The following is a 21632-nucleotide window of genomic DNA, read 5'->3' as shown; positions in this document are numbered from 1 at the left end:
TTTCTCTACCAGGTAGTATCAAAATTAGAGATCTTATATCAAATTCGATTTAGATCATCAGCTGGTTGTACCTAACTGGGCATTGTATACTATTTCGCTGTAGAGTGTTAGCTAGTGAATCACAAATCGTAAGAGTAACATATGACTAAAAATTAAATGATTGTTCAAATTGAATTTACAACACGTTTGTGATAGTTGTAAATGATAAAATAATTACTAACTATGTAAAATTTTCAAAACTAAAACAATTTATTCAGTCACCCAAAAGTATGCTGGCTACCGATTTGAATTCGGATATAATTTTTTTTCAATATCGGCACACTCATTCATATCTTGACTTTGGCCTAGTGTCTTGTTTGTAATAAAACAGGATATTAACGTGTGGAAAGAACGATAAGATTTAATCGAGTTTTGGTCAGTGTCAAAACAACTCACGAAATATAATTTTTTTGTGTGCGGTAAAATGGTAAAAAGTTCCATTTGAGCCATTATATTTGAAAGTGGCATAAGTCCATCTTTCTTCATTTTGAGAAATATTTCGCAAACATTAAAAGTAATATTTTGCATTTAATAATATTTAAAAACAGTGGTGTTTTGTATTACGTTTATTCTGCTTTTCTGAGATTTTGGACGAATCGAATTAAAAGAAATGATAACAATTTGTGAATTCAAATAGAAATAGTATTTTTGGAACTGAAAATTGGAATTTTGGCTACTTTGTAGAACTTATTGTATGGGAATATGTATATTTTAAAATATAAGCTTATAAAACGGAATGTACTGATAATAGCCAAACAAAAGAATTGCTTATAATGTGTCGACAAAACGTCATACTGTTCCAAAGTTTAAAATATATATTGCTTAATTTTTTAGGTTTGGTACAAATATATAACAAGTAAAAATATACATTTGGCTAAGAAGCTTAGCGTAAATGAGATGCTCGACTTCTGTTACGTAGTCAGATTGACTGATTGCCCGATGGTTGTTTTAAAAACTGTCTGAGGAACACATCTGGTGTGAGTATATTTAAATGTTCAGGTCATTCGTGTTCTGATGTAGAGGGGTGTAGTGTAATTTGCAGAGGTCGTCATTTTTTCTTGATTTTGTTGGTCGTGCAAACTGTCAAGGCGAGGGTGCTTTGGGGACAGTGTCTCTGGATATGCATGAATTGTGCACGCGTGTGATGATTCCCTACAATTCTTCTTCTTCTTGTTAATGCTTTGTCCGCATCCGGACGTTGGCGACCACCTCGTTGATTATTTGAAGATATCCGCATCGGTCTTCAGCGGCTCGGAACAACTCTTCAGCGCTCATATCGGTCCACATGCGCATATTTCGAAGCCAAGATAACTTCTTCCTGCCAATCCATTTTTATCCATTTAACCAATGGTTATCAAACGGAGAAATTCGTATTTTGGACCCCGTATCATGTGTCCGAGGTACTCCATCTTTCTCCGATTGATGACAGAAACAAGTTCCCTGCCTCTCCCCATCATGCCGAGGACAGCTTCGTTTGATATCTTTTTGGTCCACGGAATCTTCAGCATACGCTTATAGACCCACATCTCAAAAGCTTCGATGCGGCTGATCATATTGGTCTTCAGAGTCCACGTCTCACATCCGTGTAGTAATATTGTCCAGACGTAGCTCTTCGCGAATCTCAACCGCGTATGAAGATTGAGATGCTTGTTTGTAATTACAATTACAATTACGACAATGGAAAACATTTATAATTTGTCCCTCCCAGAGCTGTAGGCCGTAGAATACGCCATTTTATTCAACCAGATAAGAATGAGTAATAAATTTCGAATTATGCGGGTTCATAAAACGAAGAGCAGAGTAGTGAAAGTGGTGCGAGTGGTAGCAGTGTGGGCAGGGGTGGTGCGGTGTGGTGTTGTGTAGGTGTGGTTGTGGTCGTGGTCGTGGGCGCTGCGACAGGGGTGTGAGGACGGAGACGGAGACGGAGACGGAGACGAAGACGACTGCCTCTGCGTCTGCGTCTGCTTCTGCTTCCGCTTCCGCTCCTGCTCCTACTCCTACTCTTGCTTCGGCCGCTCGCCGTTGAGCGCCTGTCGTCCGACACCCACCAGCCGACATCTGGTCGTTCGCGTCGGGCATGTGACGGATCTCGGAGCTCGTATCTCATATCTGTCGGCCTCTCCTCTCGCCTCCATTTGACAGCCGGCTTCGAGCCAACGCCATCACTATTGCCATCGTCGCTGTGCCGCAGAGAGCTGCAGTGGCGAGTACCGAGCACCGAGACATGCGTCCGTTCTAGGCCGGGGGAAACTCTACGGGAGAAGACGGGTCGGGTCGGGTCGGGTCGGGTCGACGTGGTGATTCGCGTTGTACGTGGTGAGTCGTAGTGCGGAGACGCCTTCGCAGCCTCCACGCAGTCCGCAGCCATGGCGCACCAGCTGGCGCCGTCCGTCAACTGCTCGCTCGACGACATCGACCTCAGCGCCCTCAAGGTACGCCTTTCCGTCACTCTACATTCCTCATTCACATTCCTCGCTCCTCACCCCTCACCCCTTACCGCTCATCCCGCACCCGCCCCCTCCCCCTGCCCCCCACTGACACTGACTTGCGACTTGCCTTTGTCCTGACGCCCCTTTTGTCCACTCGCGCTGTCACTTTTGACAACTGTTTCAATTGCTCATATTAAAACAAAAGAAAATCAAATCGACACGATTACGCCCCCTCCTTCCTTTTCCCATTTTTATTAAGTGTTATTTTTAAATTTATTTACTGTTGTTAAGCGTTCGCTTAATTGTGATTTATTTCTGCAATTTTTATTCCAATTTTAATTTACACGTTTTAAGGTCTTATTGAATGAAACAAGACCAGACTTGTCACTCGACAGTCAAACAAATGAATACTAGAAAAAAAAAACAACAAATGTATACTAATAAAACAAATGAATACTATTTATATTTTGATATTATATTATCGTTTAAAATTTTACAAATATTATTATTTTTTATTTTTTACTATATGTACGTATGTATTATATGTAGAAGAAACGATACTCATTGTCTATTTGAATTAAAATAATACGTTAACACCAATTGAGCGTAAATTAATATATTGCTGTGTTAGCAGTGAACAGGACTACTTTTGAGAGCACAAAAGATGCTCCGCAATATCTCTGGGTTTTTGCTTTTTCATTTAAGTTAAAACAGTGAACAAATAAGTAAACATGATTCACGACTAGTGCTTAACTTAGTACTGCTTTTAAAATTTGCATCGGTTTATGTTTATATAAAAAGTTATTCATTTGTTTTTAATTTGAAAATTAATATGCATTACTTAATTTGATCGATTGAAAAGAAAAATTATCAGATATCTGATTTTAGAATGCATCACATAAAAATAATATTAAATCCTATGTGTTTTAACACAAAAAATTCCACATATTTTCTTGATTGTCATATATATTATTATATTAGTGTGAACAAAAATTATATGTGATTTTGAAACATTTTGTGAAAACTTCATATGAATAGATATTCTGAATCATAAAATTATACACATAATGGTAAAGAACCTGTTTAAAAGCGTTCAAAGAATTCTTCTTCGTAACTGCTTCTAATTGAATACTGAGAAATGTCTTATCATGTTCGTGATAAATCTGCTCCTTTTCTTTCTCATTCATTGTACGTAAAAAAACATTGCATGTTGCAAAACTACCATTTATTATTACATCATCGATGAAGGTCGCATTACAAATATTGTAGGATGAAAAAATCGAAATTGTGTATGTAAATGCGTATCATTTTCCGGGATTTATTATTATATTGAATTTCTCATGTTAGTTTTAGATAAAACTTTTTTTAAGTGAGTCATATTTATGTGTAATAAATCTCATCGCGTTTATAAACCAAACACATTTTTATTGTCGTTTTGTGTCATTTAGGTCTTATCGTCTTTACAATCGAGTGTTTAATACGTTCTTGAGATTTTTTTCGTTTCAATGTAATCGAATGGCATTTTTGATGTTATATTTTCACATTCCATATGACTCAGTAGTGAAGTGCTACTTTCTTTTGCATCATACTATTTTATCTACGTTACGCATCTGGAGTATAGTGTTTCGAACGCAAAATATTTCCTGCCTTTACCTGTCATTGTTCCCGAATAGAGTATTACTCATATACAAATACAAAGAATAAAATGTCAGTTTGGTAGGCTTATAAATAAATGCAAGGTCATTTTTGTATGCAAACATGTTTGTCCTTTATTGAACGATGTGAAAAATGGAAGAAATGTTTTATTTTAGTACAAGTTTAAACACCGTTTACTTCAAAACATGTTTAAATTTTTAATATTTCACAACATACTGTGATTCTTGACACTAAATCAATGGCAGTTGTGTCAATCGATCAATGCCGGCTAATTTATTGAACCGGTACGAACCCATAGGGAGATATCATTTTTTTTTTTAAATAATGACACTATTTATCGCAATATACGAGGAAGATTTCTTAGTAATTAATATCATACAATGCAACGTAAAATTACGAGAATTCGATAAGAAAATAAAAATTTGTATTTAATTATAATTTTTCAGGACCCTGCAGGTATATTCGAGCTGATAGAAGTCGTCGGAAATGGAACCTACGGTCAAGTTTACAAGGTAAGAATTTCGATCGAAAACGATGAATGTTTGCATATTTGAGAGTATTTTTATGAATTTTTCCTCTTGTTAAATATAGGGTCGCCATACCAAAACTGGCCAGTTGGCTGCCATCAAAGTCATGGACGTCACCGAAGAAGAAGAGGAGGAGATTAAATTGGAAATAAACGTTTTGAAAAAGTATTCCAATCATCGGAACATTGCTACTTATTATGGTGCTTTTATTAAAAAGAGTCCTGCTGGCAAAGATGACCAGCTATGGCTCGTCATGGAATATTGTGGTGCAGGTAAATATACCCAATATGATCACATAGCCTCGAGTGGATTTCGCCGAGTCGAATGTTCTTCGAAAATAATGATGAATCATACTAAGGATATTCGCTCCGTATGTAATGCGATGATTTTAGTTTTTGTTATCTTAATGACTCTACGACAATATTATCTTTAATTTTATCTAGCTGTTTCGTTTCATTGTTATTTTAGTTTAAACTTATTATATATGACCATAGAATGTTATGTGATATTTTTATTTCGTTGATAGGTTCCGTAACAGACCTCGTTAAATCCACCAAAGGTCAATCTCTCAAGCAGGAATGGATCGCTTACATATGCAGGGAGATACTGCGAGGTCTCAGCTATCTCCATTCTAATAAAGTTATACACAGAGATATTAAGGGACAGAATGTTTTGCTCACTGATAATGCCGAAGTTAAATTAGGTGCAGTATATTTAGTTAACTTTAATCCAGAGCAATCGTGAATGTTTTCATTTTCATATGTAAATTTTTTGTATAGTTGATTTCGGAGTATCGGCACAGTTGGACAGAACTATCGGCAGGCGTAATACTTTCATCGGAACTCCGTATTGGATGGCTCCGGAGGTTATTGCATGCGATGAGAATGCCGATGCTACTTATGACAATCGTAGCGATTTGTGGTCCCTCGGTATCACTGCGTTGGAGATGGCTGAAAGTCAACCGCCACTTTGCGATCTACATCCCATGAGAGCTCTCTTCTTAATTCCCAGGTTTAGTACTGATCACATTACTGATGCCTGATAGTATATCTTGCATCGGCACGTTATTATATATTCTTGAAATTGCTTTATAGAAATCCTCCTCCACGCTTAAAGTCAAAGAAGTGGGACAAAAAGTTTCATGGATTTATTGAGACAGTTTTAGTGAAAGATTATCACCAGAGGCCTTATACTGAATCTTTACTAAAACATCCATTCATAAGGTATAGTAGTTGTTTAAGCATTTATTGATACCTTTGTGGAATACATGTTACTGTTATGTTTATTATTGTAGGGACCAGCCAACCGAAAGGCAAGTGAGAATCCAACTGAAAGATCACATTGACAGATGTAAAAAGCGAAAGCAGGAGAGTTCAGTACGAGAAGAATATAGGTAAATACAATTGGCTACATCAATATATATTGTTTATATTGGAGTGACTGATTCAATTGATTGTAATTATAGGTATTCCGGTTCCGAGGGAGAGGAAGAAGAAACTGCTGTTGCCGGTGAACCGTCTTCCATTATTCATCAAGGAGCGCAAGGTGGTGATACGCTCCGTCGTAACTTCCAGCAGATTCAAGAAGGACGTGCCGCAGAGCAAGCTGCAGCGGCAGCGGCTGCTGCAGCTGCCGCTTCTGCTCTATCAGCACCAAATCCACCTCCGAAACATCACCGCAAATACGAGCGAGACGAAATTCCAGGTCTGTATTTGATTCGAGATGATCCATTTCGGTATTGGATTGTGTATGATGTAATTGAAATGATATCATTATTCTCTTAAGAACCAGGTCCCCCAGCTCGTCCTGCTGTACCTCAGAGATTAATCGTCGTTCCTGATCCACCGCAACCCAATCGTTACAGGTATGATTTATAATTCGTGTAATTGTTTTAGGTTTGCGATTTTTGACTAATTGTTTTGGTGTTTAGGCCTTTGCCTCCCACTCCAAAGTCTTCTGGATCGTCGAATAGCTCAGGAAACGGTCCATCTAGTAATGGAGGTGGTGGTAGTCCTCTCAGTTCAAACGGGTCTAATATACCTCCACCGCAACCTCAAAGAAATTCACAACACATATTCAAACCAATGGTAAGTACTATAAAACAATTTTCACATAAAATAAATATTTATTTTATAATCAAATTCATAGTTGAAGATTGATTATGCTTTATTTAAAATATATTGATAAATCAATTTTCATTATATTATATTGTATAACAGTCCTATTATATCCGCTTTGATTATTCACTGCCTACAAAAATTAAAAAAAAAAAATTATAAAATTTTGGCAAAGTTCTTTAGTTTCATGCTTCATTTATTTTTGCTCAATGCTTCTTATTATTTTTTCCATGCTATGATCCACTGTCATGCTGATTTTTCATGTGTTGCATATTTATAAACACATTACAATGAACACGCGGATAATCATATAAAACAATATCAGCTTCCAGCTAGGCGACCTGAGGTATGTTCGAGTGTGATTTTCAAAAACTGTCATACTTGTATACAATCTGCATATAAATCTAGTGTGTGTCCCCTTTGTAATGTTAACACGTGTTGTGTACTAGGACTTGGATATGCTAGCGGCCCAGCTAAACGAATTGGGCGTTGTATCTGGTCCGGAAGCGCCTCCGCGAGGAGTCGCAAGGAGTGGAGGAACCCGATTGACGGCTCCAGCTCCTACTTCAGCTCCACCGCCACTTCCACCACCTTCTCATCATTCACAGCAAACTTCAAATGGACATTCAGGTATGTTTTATAATTTACTACACATTCAACTTGCGCCTGCTAGAATGAACTGTTAATATGTTGAATACAAAAGTATCTGAATGATTTATTCTGTATTAATTTTGTTGTTTCGTGTTAAATGTTATTATTTTTGTATGTTCAGTGGTACCGCCTCCTGTAGAGCGCAACATCTTAGATCCGCTCGACGATTCCGACACTGATTCTGAGCCTGAGGAGAATAATGGACGTGTACGTAATGATGGAACACTCTTGGCCAGCGATCCTCCAAAACCACTGTAAGATTTTATATATTGCGGTAAATTATTAAACTAAGGCAATTTGTGTGTAAAAATAATACTCAATGTTGAAGAGTGCTTTCAAGATCATGTATTAGACGAGTCTACAAGTACTGCCCCAATTTGAATGTTACAGATGAGCAGTTTAAATCTCGTTTCCGGTTTTCAATTATTTCAATGATTTGTTATCGGTTTTTTGAACTCAGAAGGGGTCATATAGTCTCATGTTTGTGTAATATGGAGGAGTGTTTACTATCCAAAGTATGTTCAAGGCTTTCTAGCCAATTCAGTTCACAAGTAACTCATTGAGCAATTGGAAACGTTCATTTTATAGATCATTCTTTTTAGGGATCGTTTTTCTTAGGGATCCTTCTTGGATATCATTCTTCTTGAGGGTTGTAGACCAACATAAGAAGACTAAGCCGAAATATACATAAACTTTACTTTGATTTAATCAAATTTGCCTTTATTTATTACTTTACCCTCATACATTATACATATACCAATTGGTTATTTCGTATATAATTTATCCAAATTGTATTGATCATAAAATGTTTATATTCCTCAATTCCTTCCTTTTATACTTTGTTTGAATATTTTTTTAATTGTTTATTTAATTTTTTTACATATCAAATTTTATCAATCTTTTTTTGAACTATTTTTTTTTATTAATTTCATTTTATTTGTTTTGGATTTTCGTTTTTTTCCTATCAGTCCTGAGTTTTGTTACAGACCTGGCTTGGGATCGTTAGCTGAAGATGGTGCTGGAGTCTCCGGTACTACTGTGAGTAGTACCAGTGGAACAGGTGGAGCTCCGAATCGTCCCCTTCCACCGACGCCTGATGACGATGACAGTCACGCCGCTCACGGTGACCGAACGCTCGCCATTAAGAGGGTACGTATGTCTTGAGCTGCGGTGATCTGTTCATTTCATTTGTATGAATTCACACTTAAATATATATATCCACATGCACTCATCATATAACATTATTTGTTCACACTTACCTTTTAAATTAAGCTTTTTTTTTGTTTACGTTAAATTTTGTATATTTTTAATGTATAATTTATTTCAACAATGCAGATAATGTGTACTTTTTGTAGATAAAATGGGTCTTATTTTGCTCTGAATATTTGTTCGTGAACACATTTAAGTTGTCTTTGTAAATATTGTGGCATGTCAGATCTCTGTTTTGCTTTCACAGAATACAATTCCTTGGATCAATGTTTTCGTTCATAATTGGCAAATGTGAATAGATTTATCTGCTTCACAGTAGATGTGTTGTAAACTTGAACAAAATATATTTTATACATAATTTGCAAATTAATTCATACATCGATTTTATAAAATTCATTTTTTTCACGCACATTGCATGTGTGCTTGTTTGTATGTTTATTTTTTATTTGTTCTTTTTTTTGTTCACAAATTGCTTCCAACTGTATACCTTCAAACTGGCATCATATCTCATTGTACATACATCTACGTCGGAATAGAATGGTCAAAAGAATGCGCCGGGAACAGAAAATAGACACTCGGAACTCGAAGAAGCCATTTTATTGAAAGACTGGGACTTTGCGAAATTTTTCCCTTCCAAGTTCAACGATAAAAATAAACCAAGCGATGCGAATGCCGATGTTAAGAAAATGCATAGGCAGTCAAGAGGCGATCTTGAAGAGGTCAAAAACAAATACAAAGATGATATCAATCAATCAAGATCTAAGGCAGCTCCAAAAGAAGAAACGAAAACTCAGATTGATAAAATTTCTGCTGTATTTAACTTGCACCGAAGACAAGAGTCTGATTCTAGATTACACAATCCATTCTTTAGAGGATTTCGTCGTGAGAACTCCGATTGGTTTCCTCTGTCGAGTACTCGACATTCAGCTATTTACATACCTAAAAATGACTCACCGGCAGTTCAAGCAAATCCTTTACGATCCAGTGGAATATTCAACAACAATCGTCGTCCGGCTAAAGGTGAACCTGTTCTGACCGAATTCATAAAAATGAACGATAGCTTGAAAATGTCCTGCCAGGGAGAAGTGAAAAAAATCGCAAAGAAAGATAAAGCTCTAGTGAAAAATAGTAAATCTGACAGCCCTTCCAAAGATACTGCAAAGACGGAAGAAGAAAAACCGAAAGAAAAGAATGCCAGCAACGAAAAAAAAAATTATTCTAATGATTCTCCTACAGCTAGTATTTCCAGTAGTATTGCATATACGGGACATATAAACTCGCCTAGTGTCACTGATAAAGACAAGGAAGGACAACGTGTGACGAGCGATTTTATTGCCGATTACCTAAGAAGACCTCGTCGCGAGAAAACCGAGTCTGATATTGTTTATCGCAACTCTCTGCTAGCAACCCGTGATCTGCCTTTACAGGTAACCCATCGACAAGGAACCTGGCTATTATAAATCAGAATAAAATTTAACTCAACTTCAGATCATTTGCTTTTTGCTTAGCTTCTTTAATATCTTCTAATTCCTGCTCATAAGCTCATAAAGTGCGACTGCCAATTTAATATATTTAAAAAATTTTGTTTGTTTTCTATCATGCTTGATATCTTCCTCTTTTCTTCTTCTCTTGTATGTGGAGCATTTAAATAATAAAAGTATGTTTATCATATTTCAGATCATTCATGCCAAATATAATACATATATAAATAAATTATCAGTTGTTGCTTTCAGTGAGATTGGCTTCAATTAGTACACGTATTGTTTGTGTAACTTTTTATTTAATACTAATTATATTAAAAAGAAGTCTTTCAATTCAATGAAAACATTTTTTTTTTGTATTCGGTTACTATGGAATTGTTTTTATATTGAAAAAAAATTACTAACTGCTATTATTATACTAATTTTTGCTTTATTAACTGTTTTATTATTTAAATCCACAAATTATGTCGTTTTTATAATCGGTACATAGAATGCTTATTTTGTTTAAACGAATGTGTCTTTTTGGCCACAGTCGATTATTTTTTTGTAGTTTGTTTAGTTTTTGTAGTAATTAACAAAGCTTATTCATACATTCTTGCTTTTTTATATAGATTAACCAAAAAAAAAAGATAGTAGTACTTTATAGTTTGTGTAATATTACGTGTTTTGTGTTGAAAAGCCGGAGTTGCGAGTTAAAACATGTTCAGTCTTGTTAATATAGTAACATCTTTTACCAACAAAACGAATGCTGTTGATGAAGCAAAATAAGCAGAAAACTTTGGAAGACGGAAATATATATATTATATATAAAAAAAATGCATGCATCGGTATTGAAAACTATGGCATGAAGTTTACAGACGACTATTAGCATGCGCCGCATGAAACTATAGCCCAGATTTGAAAGAGAGTTGAAATTTGGGAAGCGTATTTAAAATGAGTGCCCAGGATTTTGTTTGTTCTCTGCAAGTTTGTGAGCATTTATTTGATGATTTTATTATTACGTTGGAGTAATATACGAATACAGTGTGCTTAAATTGTGTTTTAACAAACTAACACGTGTTATCAATATTTCTCTTCGACTCTTTAACTATGTAAGTTAAGATATGATATCAGTAAGTTTGTTTAAAGTTCAAGATTACATAAATATCTTTTACATACATAGTTAAAGGGGAATTCTCTTGTTTATTAAATACTATATACTTTTGTTCACTTTTGAATATGTTTTTAATACAATTTTCTATTTTTGCAATGTTTCAATTTAAGCATTCAGAAGTTACACTTTCACATACCTTTTTGCATTTGTCTTATTCCGCCAATCATTTAATATTTATTTTATTTTTATACATGTGCACATGCTCACTCTCACCCTCACACACGTACACATGTTTACTGTGGATGATTAAATTAACCTGTTTTCATTTATAGTTATATTTATATACACGTTACAGTCTGAGTGTTCACTTTGGTTCGTTCCAAATCATTCTAGTTTGTTCATACATGAAACAAACTGTGCACGAAAGAAACTAGTTAGTTCATGCATAAACTACTAGGCATAAGTATTCTCAATCGTTTGTCCCATCCTCTATGTACATATGTATACGTATTGGATTACAATATTTTAAATATTATTGGAAATGGGAATTATATCAACGTTGCAATGTGGTTTCCATAGGATTTCCCTTTTAAATACTTGGCGTTTTGACATCTCAATAGGTTTAACAGCTAAAAGTTTCACATTTGCCACATTTGGTGAGTCTATTTGAAGATAGTTTTTCATTATGTAGTTCGTGTATGAACAAACTAGTATGTTCATGAACGAACCGAAGTGAACACTTGGACTGTAACATATACATTATGTTTAATTGATAGAGTAGAACAATTTGTGTGCTATTTTATTTTATTATATAATTATATATGACTTTGAATAAATTTCAATATTAACGTAACTTAGTTTAAATTTAAGTACAGTAAGAGTTTTTGTTGTGCTGTTGTGGATGCGTGGTTATATAATAATATGAATAGTTCTTTGAAATAAGTATAATTAAATATCGAAATAAAATATTGATTATAGTAAATTTTCTGTAATATGATTTATATGATTTATATTTTATATACATACATCGCTGCAATTTATTTTGTTTAATTTGATATGCACTTTTTTAATTGTATTATAATTTGTTCAAGTTTATTTATGTTTTGAAGTTGAATTAAATTTTCATTGCATTAATTTTTATTTTTAAAAGTGACGTTTAATCGAATAAAAAAAATTACATACTCGATTTCAATTGGCTATAAATGAAACGTTTTGAAATTTATTTTTAATAACAAAATTTAGATGTATGTGTGTGTGTGTGTGTTTGCGAATATGAGCCTGTGTATAATGAACAGTTTAATATGTATGATGACGATGCTAATGTGTGTTTAAATTTTTTTAATTAATGTTATAGGGCGGCCGAAGTGGCACTAGCGGAGAAGGGGCTCGCACTAGTTCCGTTCTGCCGGATCTTCTCAGTCAAGCCGGCAGACCAGCCACACCACCACCTAGACACGACAAACCGGTGACAGAAGAGGTATGCACAATCCCTATTATCAATAATTATAAAATATTACTGTATTTTTACGAGGTTTATTACATTGTTCAATGCACAGAGATGTATAGATTGGCGTTGTAACATTCTATGCTTTCTATTCTTCATTCAAGTTAATTTGGCAGTAAGCAAACTTTGGACTTGGATTCCTTTTGTTCGATGAGCTTTCTAAATATACCGGAACAATAGGAATCGTGTTTTTTTTTATATACTGTCTAGCTAACTGAAATGAGCTGTGAAATAAAGATATACGGTAAATTGGACTCGTAGCTTCTAGCTGTTTTATGAACAAATGATGTTTGATATATATTAGGGTGCAGACATACAGATTGGAATGCAGCACGTGTTTTTTTTAGGTAGTTTTGCATATGTTAAAAATAATTGCTAGCACGCTTGATATATGCTATGGCGATTCAGGCCAAAACTCACCCCCTGGAGAGTTTTCAGTGATATTTTACTCTTGTATTGACATAGGTTTGACATTGATCGATAATGCTGATTCCCATATTTGAAGAAATGTAGGAGAAACTTGTCGAAATAATCGTACGACATGAAGATACACAGTTGGGGTCTTCCTATGCATGCCGTGCTGTACGTTTCAGTGTGTCTGCGCCTTTAGTGTTATGATTGAATCAGAGGCATACTACGGTTGTAATTATAGCAGTAATACTCTAGCGAGATATTTAATCTTTACCTGTACGCCAGCAATTTTTGAATTAGTTGAATATTATGAATTCGAGGCGCTCAGAGGTTTGGTGTGACATTGGATGCCATTAAAAAAATAAGTAAAGCCATTTTTAAACGTTAAATATTCTACGTTTTGGAAATTAAATCGACGCGACTCACCCGTGAGACGCTGGCGTACAAGGCGAGTCAATATGTGACTCATGGGTGAGTCGATTGCATACACTTGAATACATTACGCTGATGGTTTGAGTCTGATTTACCATGTATTTTGTACCAAGATCAGGCCTGTCTTGGTTAATATAATGATTACTTAAAAAATATGGGATTTTTCAATGATTCAGTTTAAGATGTCCATTTTATACATTTATGTGATTCTATGTATGTATGTATATGTATTCGAGAAGGAGTCTTACAATTTTTGTACGTATTTGAAAATTTTAATAATTTGATTGATTGTTAGAGGTTTCAATTCTAGTAGACGTGGAAATTATTACGAAAAATAAAATGTTTCTGTTGAATTTTCATTAAATATATGGTCTTTTCGGTAATGTTTAGTTGCAACTTACCCTCCTATCTGATTGTTGTGTCGTAAATAAAAGATCAATCCCGTTAAAATGTTTAGTTTTAATACACTTTTGTCGTAGAATACATATGTATGTAAGTTGTGTTAGTAGCGTGCGGTGACATTTAAAATGGGAACGCAATAATTATTCATCATTGCTTTTTTTTATTTTCAATAATAATAATTCACTACACTGAATCTTACACGTCTATCAATAATGCAATATTGAAATTCATATTTTCATTACATTGTTTTTTGGGTCGACATGCTTATATATCGCTTCGATGGACCGCACGCTGCTGATTTATCATTATATTATAATATTGATATAAATATTTGAATATATAACATGGTGGAATGTGCAATATATATGTATATGTATATATATATATATATATATATACAATATAAAATATAATTGCTTACTTTTGGGAAATGTATTGGTTTCTATGTATGTATGTATACAAGTTCACATTCCACAATGTTGATGATTTGAATGAGGGTATTTTGGTGTATATTCCTCATGTGTAAGTTCCTCATTTCACAATGTACGTCTTTCTCTCTGGCACTCCACCCTCCTGTCAATAAATCCATGAGCGGCCAACTCGTCCGAAGAGATTGAACTTAGCAATATACCAGTTGTTCACGTGAGTATGATTCCTAAATGCAAGTGCAAGTCATCTTGTTGGTGTTAGCATACGATTCTTGCCTCTTATCTATCTTCCTACACACTAATTTGATACTCAACCACCACACTTGTACTTCTTCAATGATATTTGGCTACTAAAATATGCATATTATATTTTAAAAAATTAAAAAATAGCTGACTTATAATCAAACACTATTTTATAATGGAAAAATCAAGACTTTTTCCACACTGTCAGGGCGAATTCTTTGATGTTAACACATAATAAGTGGTTGGGTGTCATCTCTCAAAATGGAATGTTGTAGATTTGTTTGCTTTCATAAATGATATATTTTTATTTGCAAATTTTATCTTTTTAAGAGAATTTAGGTGTGGCAGTAACATATCTATGTATATCATCACGATATCGTTTATTTTCCTCGTATACTCGGCTTACTCATTAGAAAGTTTATATTATAACGTCTGATGTTGTCGCATGATTGTTTATTGTTTATAGAAATACTTATGATGTCCGTGTCCATTTACACAATGTGACTTGTTGTAGCGATACAATACTTACGTTTACTATTATTTTTCATCGGACTTTTATTTCTAAATAAAATAAAAATATGCATGCACATTTACGGCTGTTTTCATTTTTCAGTTTTCAGCAATAGGTACATACATTTTTTATCATAACAAAATAATGTCATTTGTGAATGTGTACGTTTTCATTTTTTATTTTTATTATTTTTATAAATTATACTGTAACATAAATATTTTTTGTAAGTTTATATCTTTTGTTTTGTATTAGATGTTTTTGTTCATTCATGTAAATTAAGTTTTCCTCCTCAGACCTGTTGCATATTACATTGTGCGTTAACTTTATGGCTCGATATTGAAGCTATTTTCGATTTATTTTCACTGGGACCTTTTTTGCACCATGACTATTGTCAGTGTTGTCATTTAACGTATGATAATTGTGTTATATGGCAATTTGTCGATAATTATATTATATGGCAATCGGTCACGCCGCTCCAGGTATGCCATGCATATTTTCGTTATTCTGTATGAAGAAGTCAATTACATAAGTTGTATTTTTTATAAATAAATTCAGAAAATATTTTTCATGCCCCTTTCTATAATGTACTAAATATAAGAATTCCACAATTTTTTTTTTTATTTCAAAAATAAAAAATCAGGATAGAGGAGGTTAATGTGACTTAAATGATTATGATCAATTTTTATTCATCAAAAGCTTTACAAGAGATGTATGTGTGTATGTCAATGAGACTATTAATTTATTATCCTTTTAATTTATTTTTTATTATTTTTTTATTTTTCTTTTGGTGAAGGCTGTGGTGGCTAGAGGGAAAGACCAATATTTTTTAATTCAATTTATTTTATTTTCTCATAACATTTTATTTATTAATATTTACACATATTAATTTCAATTGCTTTTATTTTATTATGATATATTTTAATTAATTTCTTTTTTTGTATTCGAAATATTTTCGTGTAAATCAGGGTTTATATTATTTACCAATTCAATTTTAATTTTTAATTATTATTTTTTTGTATGAATGCATCTATCCATTTATTTCTTTGAATTCAATCAACCATCATCACATTTATCATCATCGCTTAAATGCAAAAAAAATTAAGCACCAAAAGGCATAGTCGCTTAAACGCGCACGCAACTATAATACAAATCAATTTATTTTATTGCTTTTGATGTGATGTGTTTATTATTATCTTTTAAATATTAGTCAATGTAAAATTGTACAGTAAATTTATATAATATTACATAATTAATCTTGTGCGCTATTTTGAGATTTTAATTAATTCTGTGTTTTATGTTTATAACAGTATCGCCAACCTAGACAATCTCCTCGTCCGACTCCTCCCTCATCAGTCGGTTCCACTCCTTCCAAATCCTTCATCACTCCTTCACCGGGAGCATCGCCACAGCAACATCTTCAGCAAATACTACCTCAAAACCAGTTCCTTCCTTTACAACAGAAGCAGCGCAGTTTCTTGACGTTTGGATTCGGTGCTGGAGGTGCTGGATCAGGTGGACCATCTCGCAGGGAAAGTCACGTTAACGTCAACGTGACACCAACTAGTCATGATATTGGCTCAGACACACCCGAAATACGCAAATATAAGAAGAGATTTAATTCTGAAATATTGTGTGCAGCTCTTTGGGGTCAGATAAATCTATCATCTATTGTTATTATTATCTTTTCTTTTTGGTTATTTTAATAATCTGTGTTTTATTTTATTGCAGGTGTTAATTTATTGATTGGAACCGAAAACGGTTTGATGCTTCTTGACAGATCTGGTCAAGGAAAAGTTTACCATTTGATTTATAGGCGACGTTTCCAACAAATGGAAGTGTTGGAAGGTCAAAATATTCTGGTCACCGTGTCTGGAAAGAAAAACCGTGTCCGTGTTTACTATTTGAGTTGGTTGAAGTCTAAGATCCTCCGAACGGACGGTCTCAGTGATGTAAGTTTTGTACTGTTGATTCGCTCTATGATGTGGTTCAGATGAATCGAAAATAACCAGGTTGATTATTTTAGCAACAAGTCGAGCGACGCAACGGATGGATCAATGTCGGCGATCTTCAGGGTGCTGTGCACTTTAAGATTGTCAAATACGAACGGATAAAGTTCTTAGTAATTGCATTGAAGGATAGTATTGAAATTTATGCGTGGGCACCTAAGCCCTACCACAAGTTCATGGCATTCAAAAGTTTCTCCGAATTGAATCACAGGTATGTTTAATCATATTTATATTTAAACTATTATTATTATATATGTATATGTTTAACTATTATTATTATATATATATGTATTGCTAATGATTATTGTGTGTTTTGATTACAGACCTTTGTTGGTTGATTTAACAATAGAAGAAGGCACCCGTCTCAAAGTCATATACGGTTCCGCTGATGGTTTCCATGCTGTCGATCTAGACTCGGCTGCTGTTTACGATATATATTTACCTAAACATGTACGCATGTCGTCGAAAACTTGATCGTACTTTGGGTGGGTGCAATTTTATAAACAGTTTTGTGTTTGTTGCAGCAGCCAGCTGGTGCGATTTCACCTCATTGTATCGTACCACTTCCCAACTCTGCCGGAATGCAATTGCTATTGTGCTACGACAACGAAGGCGTGTACGTCAACACTTACGGCAGGGGCAGTAAGAATATCGTTCTTCAGGTGGGTTTCGTTAATTTTTTGTTTATGTTTATGCAGATATTATGGTTTAGTATTTGACGGCGTGTGTTGAAATGTTTCAGTGGGGAGAGATGCCCACATCCGTGGCGTACATCGGCACAGGTCAAATCATGGGATGGGGTAACAAAGCCATCGAGATTCGTTCCGTCGAGTCTGGTCATCTCGATGGAGTGTTTATGCACAAAAAAGCGCAGAGACTGAAGTTCCTTTGTGAGCGCAACGATAAAGTATTCTTCTCGTCGGCCAAGAGCGGCTCTTCGTGCCAGATTTACTTCATGACACTGAACAAACCGGGAATGGCTAATTGGTAGTTTAAGTTATAATTTGATTTGGGATAAGCAAATGAAGAGTATCGCATTAGTGAAAAATTTTTTGATCGAACGAAATAAAAAATGACTTGATTGTTTTTTATAAAGAGCATTTTTTTTCTGTTGGAAGGTGTATTATCAATAGTTATAAAATATTGGTAATGTAACATCCGAAACCTTAAATAAATATTTTTGGGTTCTACTTAGTGAACAGAACAAAGTATATTTTATTAAATTAAAATACTATATTGTTGTTTTTAGAAATCAAAATATTATCATTATAGTTTTTTATTTATAAAGGAATGTAGCTAAATAATCATATATTTTTATTTTTTTTTTGTTTTTTTTTTCGTTTCGTAATATTCGTGCTGTATTTATCTTCTAGGCATCTATGATTTCTGCATTCTTTAATATGTAAGATTCATATAAAAGTAATATTTTCACCGTTTTAAATGCTACATTGCTTAAAGTTTACATTTTATATTATTATATTTATATATTATATATCGTGATATTGACTCAATAATATTACGCTTAATTAAGCATATATGCCAAAAGTACTGCCGTTGAACAGTCGAGTGGGAGTATACAAATTTGTCTTGTGTGTAAATATATACAATATTTTGAACACAAATTTTCTTATTGAATTTGATTTTTTGCACTAGTTGTATGTAAAATTTATTTTCATCCGATTTATCAGATTTTTTTATATTTAAATTTCCGATAGATTTTTCGGTTGTTTTTTTTATTTTTATTATATAATGAATGTGATTTTCTTTCATGAAAAAAAAATATATAACGTGCGACTACATTGAACCTTGTTTCGTTAACTGTGTTTGTTGTAAATGCTCTATCGGAAATATTTTTGTAACTTTACTTATATCGGAATTGCCACGTAATCTAATCAACTCCTCATCACAAATAATCCAAGTATAAATTGAGTGCCCATACTTTTTACAATTTTTTATCGATATTGTGAACTAAATTATGCGTATAAAAAAAAAAAAAATAAGCAATTAGATATTTAGATGTGTAGAATCTTTTTTACCTCACGTAGGGTGACAACACTTTAGTAGTCGGTGCATGTAGAATTTTAGCTTCTGGATGTAATTAAATAAAGTAATGAATGGTTCTCAAATAGCTCGAGAGAGCCGATGGAACTTTTACGATTAAGCTTTAGACATGTACGGTACATATTATCTTTTTATATATATATATATATATATATATATATATATATATATATATATATATATATATATATATATATATATATATATATATATATATATATATATATATATATATATATATATATATATATATATATTATTATTATTATATATGTATGTGACAGTTCGTGTAATTATGTATGTATTATTATTATTGAAATATTGTGAAAATTCATAAATGACTGAAATCTTTTTGATGAAAGCTCATTTTATATTTCCGGACCTATTTTTATGATTTTCAATCGAAAGAGATGTTTTTTTATTGTTTTGTGTATGTAAAATTAAATATAATAAATGCTAATTCGATTTCAAATAATAAATTTTTAAAATTACAATTAATCTTAAATTATGTAAGAGTAATTAAATATATATTTGAGTATGACTTCCGCGTTTTGGATACTTTGGATGCACCTTTTCTGCTGACTTTTTTCCCTTTATATGCGTTTGTGGTGACGCTGAAAGTATCCAAAGATATGTTTTAATTAGTTGTTGCTTATATGTGCATTTTTTTTTATAAATATTTTAAGCGTGTGTAATCGATTATATACCCATGCTGTAATCGTTTGAGATTTGCAAAGTCGTTTCGATGGGATATTTTTGATCATGATTGCTTTTGTCATTTATGTATTGTGTTTTGCATAGCAAGTCCATTCCTTTTGGAACGATTCAATCGACCACACATGTGCATATATGTATACGATCCTGTCATACAATATTGACTACTTAAAGATGCATTTTTGATTTATTTTTGACGACGTTGTAAAGTGTGGTTGTTTATGTTTCTAATTGTGACCAAACCCCCTTTTTATAGTTTGTAATTTTACTACAGGCTTGAAATTTTTCAACGAAGGCCTTTGATCTATCTTAAATTGTGTTTTTTTTTTAAGTATACTTTACAATAATCAGCATTTATTTTAACTTTTTTACTATAGGTTTCTCTTTGTATGTATTTAATTGTTTCAAAAAAATTTTGAATTGTGTATAGGAAACTTTTTGCCATTTGATTTTCTAATTGAATAATTTTTACTATCACAAATTAGTTCTTTTGTTTTCGAATTTTATAATATCGATTAGTTATGTATGATTCGAGAGACTGAGAATTTGTTTTTTTTTCGATCGATTTTCCCCAATGTATGGGGTTTTTATGTTGAATGGTGATTTCACAGCAATAACTATAAAATTAGAAATTATTTTATTTACTAATCATCGACATTTTTAAACACACGCGCAATACATACACACACATACATACATCATATATACATGCATAAAATCATTATTATTAGTGTTTTAGAATATATACATATACATATGTATTCCTTTAAATTCCAATTATTTTATCGTATTTAGTATGTGTGATTTTTGATCAAGTTTTTATTCGCATGTGAGAGATTAAAATTGCATTTATGAATTTTAACACATTATTTTTTAATTAAGTTAATTTAATTTTTATTTTTCGATCAAACTGTATATACGAAGCACTTCTTAGACATTTTGATTTACTTTTTCATGTACTATGGACAACTTGACGGCATACTGCTTTTTTAATTTTAATTTGTGCAATTTTTAACGTGCTGAAGGTTTTCATTTGTTTCATTGGAGCGAAATTAATTTCATTTCTTTTGTTTACCAAAAAAAAAATAAAAAATGAAAATGTTGTATGTATATGTAATCTGCTACGGAACAATTTTGTATATAAATTTATTGTAAAAGATGCTATATTATTACTTATACATATATATTATAATACAAATAATAGATATATGGAGATGGCTTTATTGTAATTGTTTATTGAAAGCTGGGGTGAATTTACCCTAATCTAACTGCCAGTCTTTCTTATCTAGTCTGAAACTAAAATAACGGAAGTTTGCTTACTTGTCGATTGTGCTCAACAAATATATTGATTTTAATTTTTCACACAAAGTTTTCTTGGTTTGATTAAACTTTGTACATTTGTTGAGGATCTTTAGTGAACGAATTTCCTTTTTGTTTTTTTTTGAATAATTTTCTAATTATGAAAATGTTTCATTTATTTTTTTTTACATAAAAGTTGAATGTTTTGATTAAAGCTATGGATCTGTTTTGGACATGAAGATTTTTCATTTTATATATATTATTAATTTAATTCAATTCTAATGATTAATATTATAGTTGTGGATTTTTATAATAGAGAAAATTATCTCAAAAAGACTTAATTGGATATATGTTCATTTAGAATATAATTTAAATGAATCACTTTAGACATCTATCTAATAAAATTATGTATTTGTAAG

The 21632-nt window shown here is 32.8% G+C and overlaps 1 protein-coding gene across 4 annotated transcripts; it reads left to right on the top strand.

Moving 5' to 3' along the window:
* The first annotated feature begins 602 nt into the window (after nt 1-602).
* Nucleotides 603-19122, top strand: msn (serine/threonine-protein kinase msn). 4 transcript variants are annotated; one of them, XM_077433650.1, is made up of 22 exons: nt 603-2471; nt 4571-4636; nt 4716-4923; nt 5178-5354; nt 5431-5662; nt 5746-5874; nt 5946-6044; nt 6117-6355; nt 6443-6515; nt 6582-6738; nt 7094-7114; nt 7218-7398; nt 7541-7673; nt 8406-8568; nt 9165-10055; nt 12557-12679; nt 16594-16780; nt 16862-17082; nt 17157-17350; nt 17463-17589; nt 17667-17801; nt 17882-19122. In XM_077433650.1, exons 1-22 carry the CDS (start codon nt 2406-2408, stop codon nt 18128-18130), a joined length of 4071 nt encoding a protein of 1356 aa, XP_077289776.1. In that variant the 5' UTR covers nt 603-2405; the 3' UTR covers nt 18131-19122. The 4 variants fall into 4 exon arrangements, with proteins under 4 accessions (XP_077289776.1, XP_077289779.1, XP_077289778.1 ...); XM_077433653.1 differs by having other exon boundaries at nt 6437-6515; nt 16862-17086; nt 17164-17350; nt 17882-18130; XM_077433652.1 differs by lacking the exon at nt 9165-10055 and having other exon boundaries at nt 16441-16780.
* Nucleotides 19123-21632: the final 2510 nt, after the last annotated feature.

Source organism: Arctopsyche grandis, chromosome 6 (genome assembly GCF_051622035.1).
Source record: "Arctopsyche grandis isolate Sample6627 chromosome 6, ASM5162203v2, whole genome shotgun sequence".
NCBI classification, from domain to species: Eukaryota; Metazoa; Arthropoda; class Insecta; order Trichoptera; family Hydropsychidae; genus Arctopsyche; species Arctopsyche grandis.
Note: the sequence above shows the minus strand (reverse complement) of the source record. Positions and strands in the feature narration are given on the sequence as shown.

What these genes read in the sequence shown, in the direction of transcription:
- msn (XM_077433653.1), top strand. Translation starts at nt 2,406, where the DNA reads ATGGCGCACCAGCTGGCGCCGTCCGTCAACTGCTCGCTCGACGACATC. An exon ending in TCGACCTCAGCGCCCTCAAG is followed by an intron (nt 2,472 to 4,570) that starts GTACGCCTTTCC and finishes ATAATTTTTCAG; the next exon opens with GACCCTGCAGGTATATTCGA. An exon ending in CTAAAACATCCATTCATAAG is followed by an intron (nt 5,875 to 5,945) that starts GTATAGTAGTTG and finishes TTATTATTGTAG; the next exon opens with GGACCAGCCAACCGAAAGGC.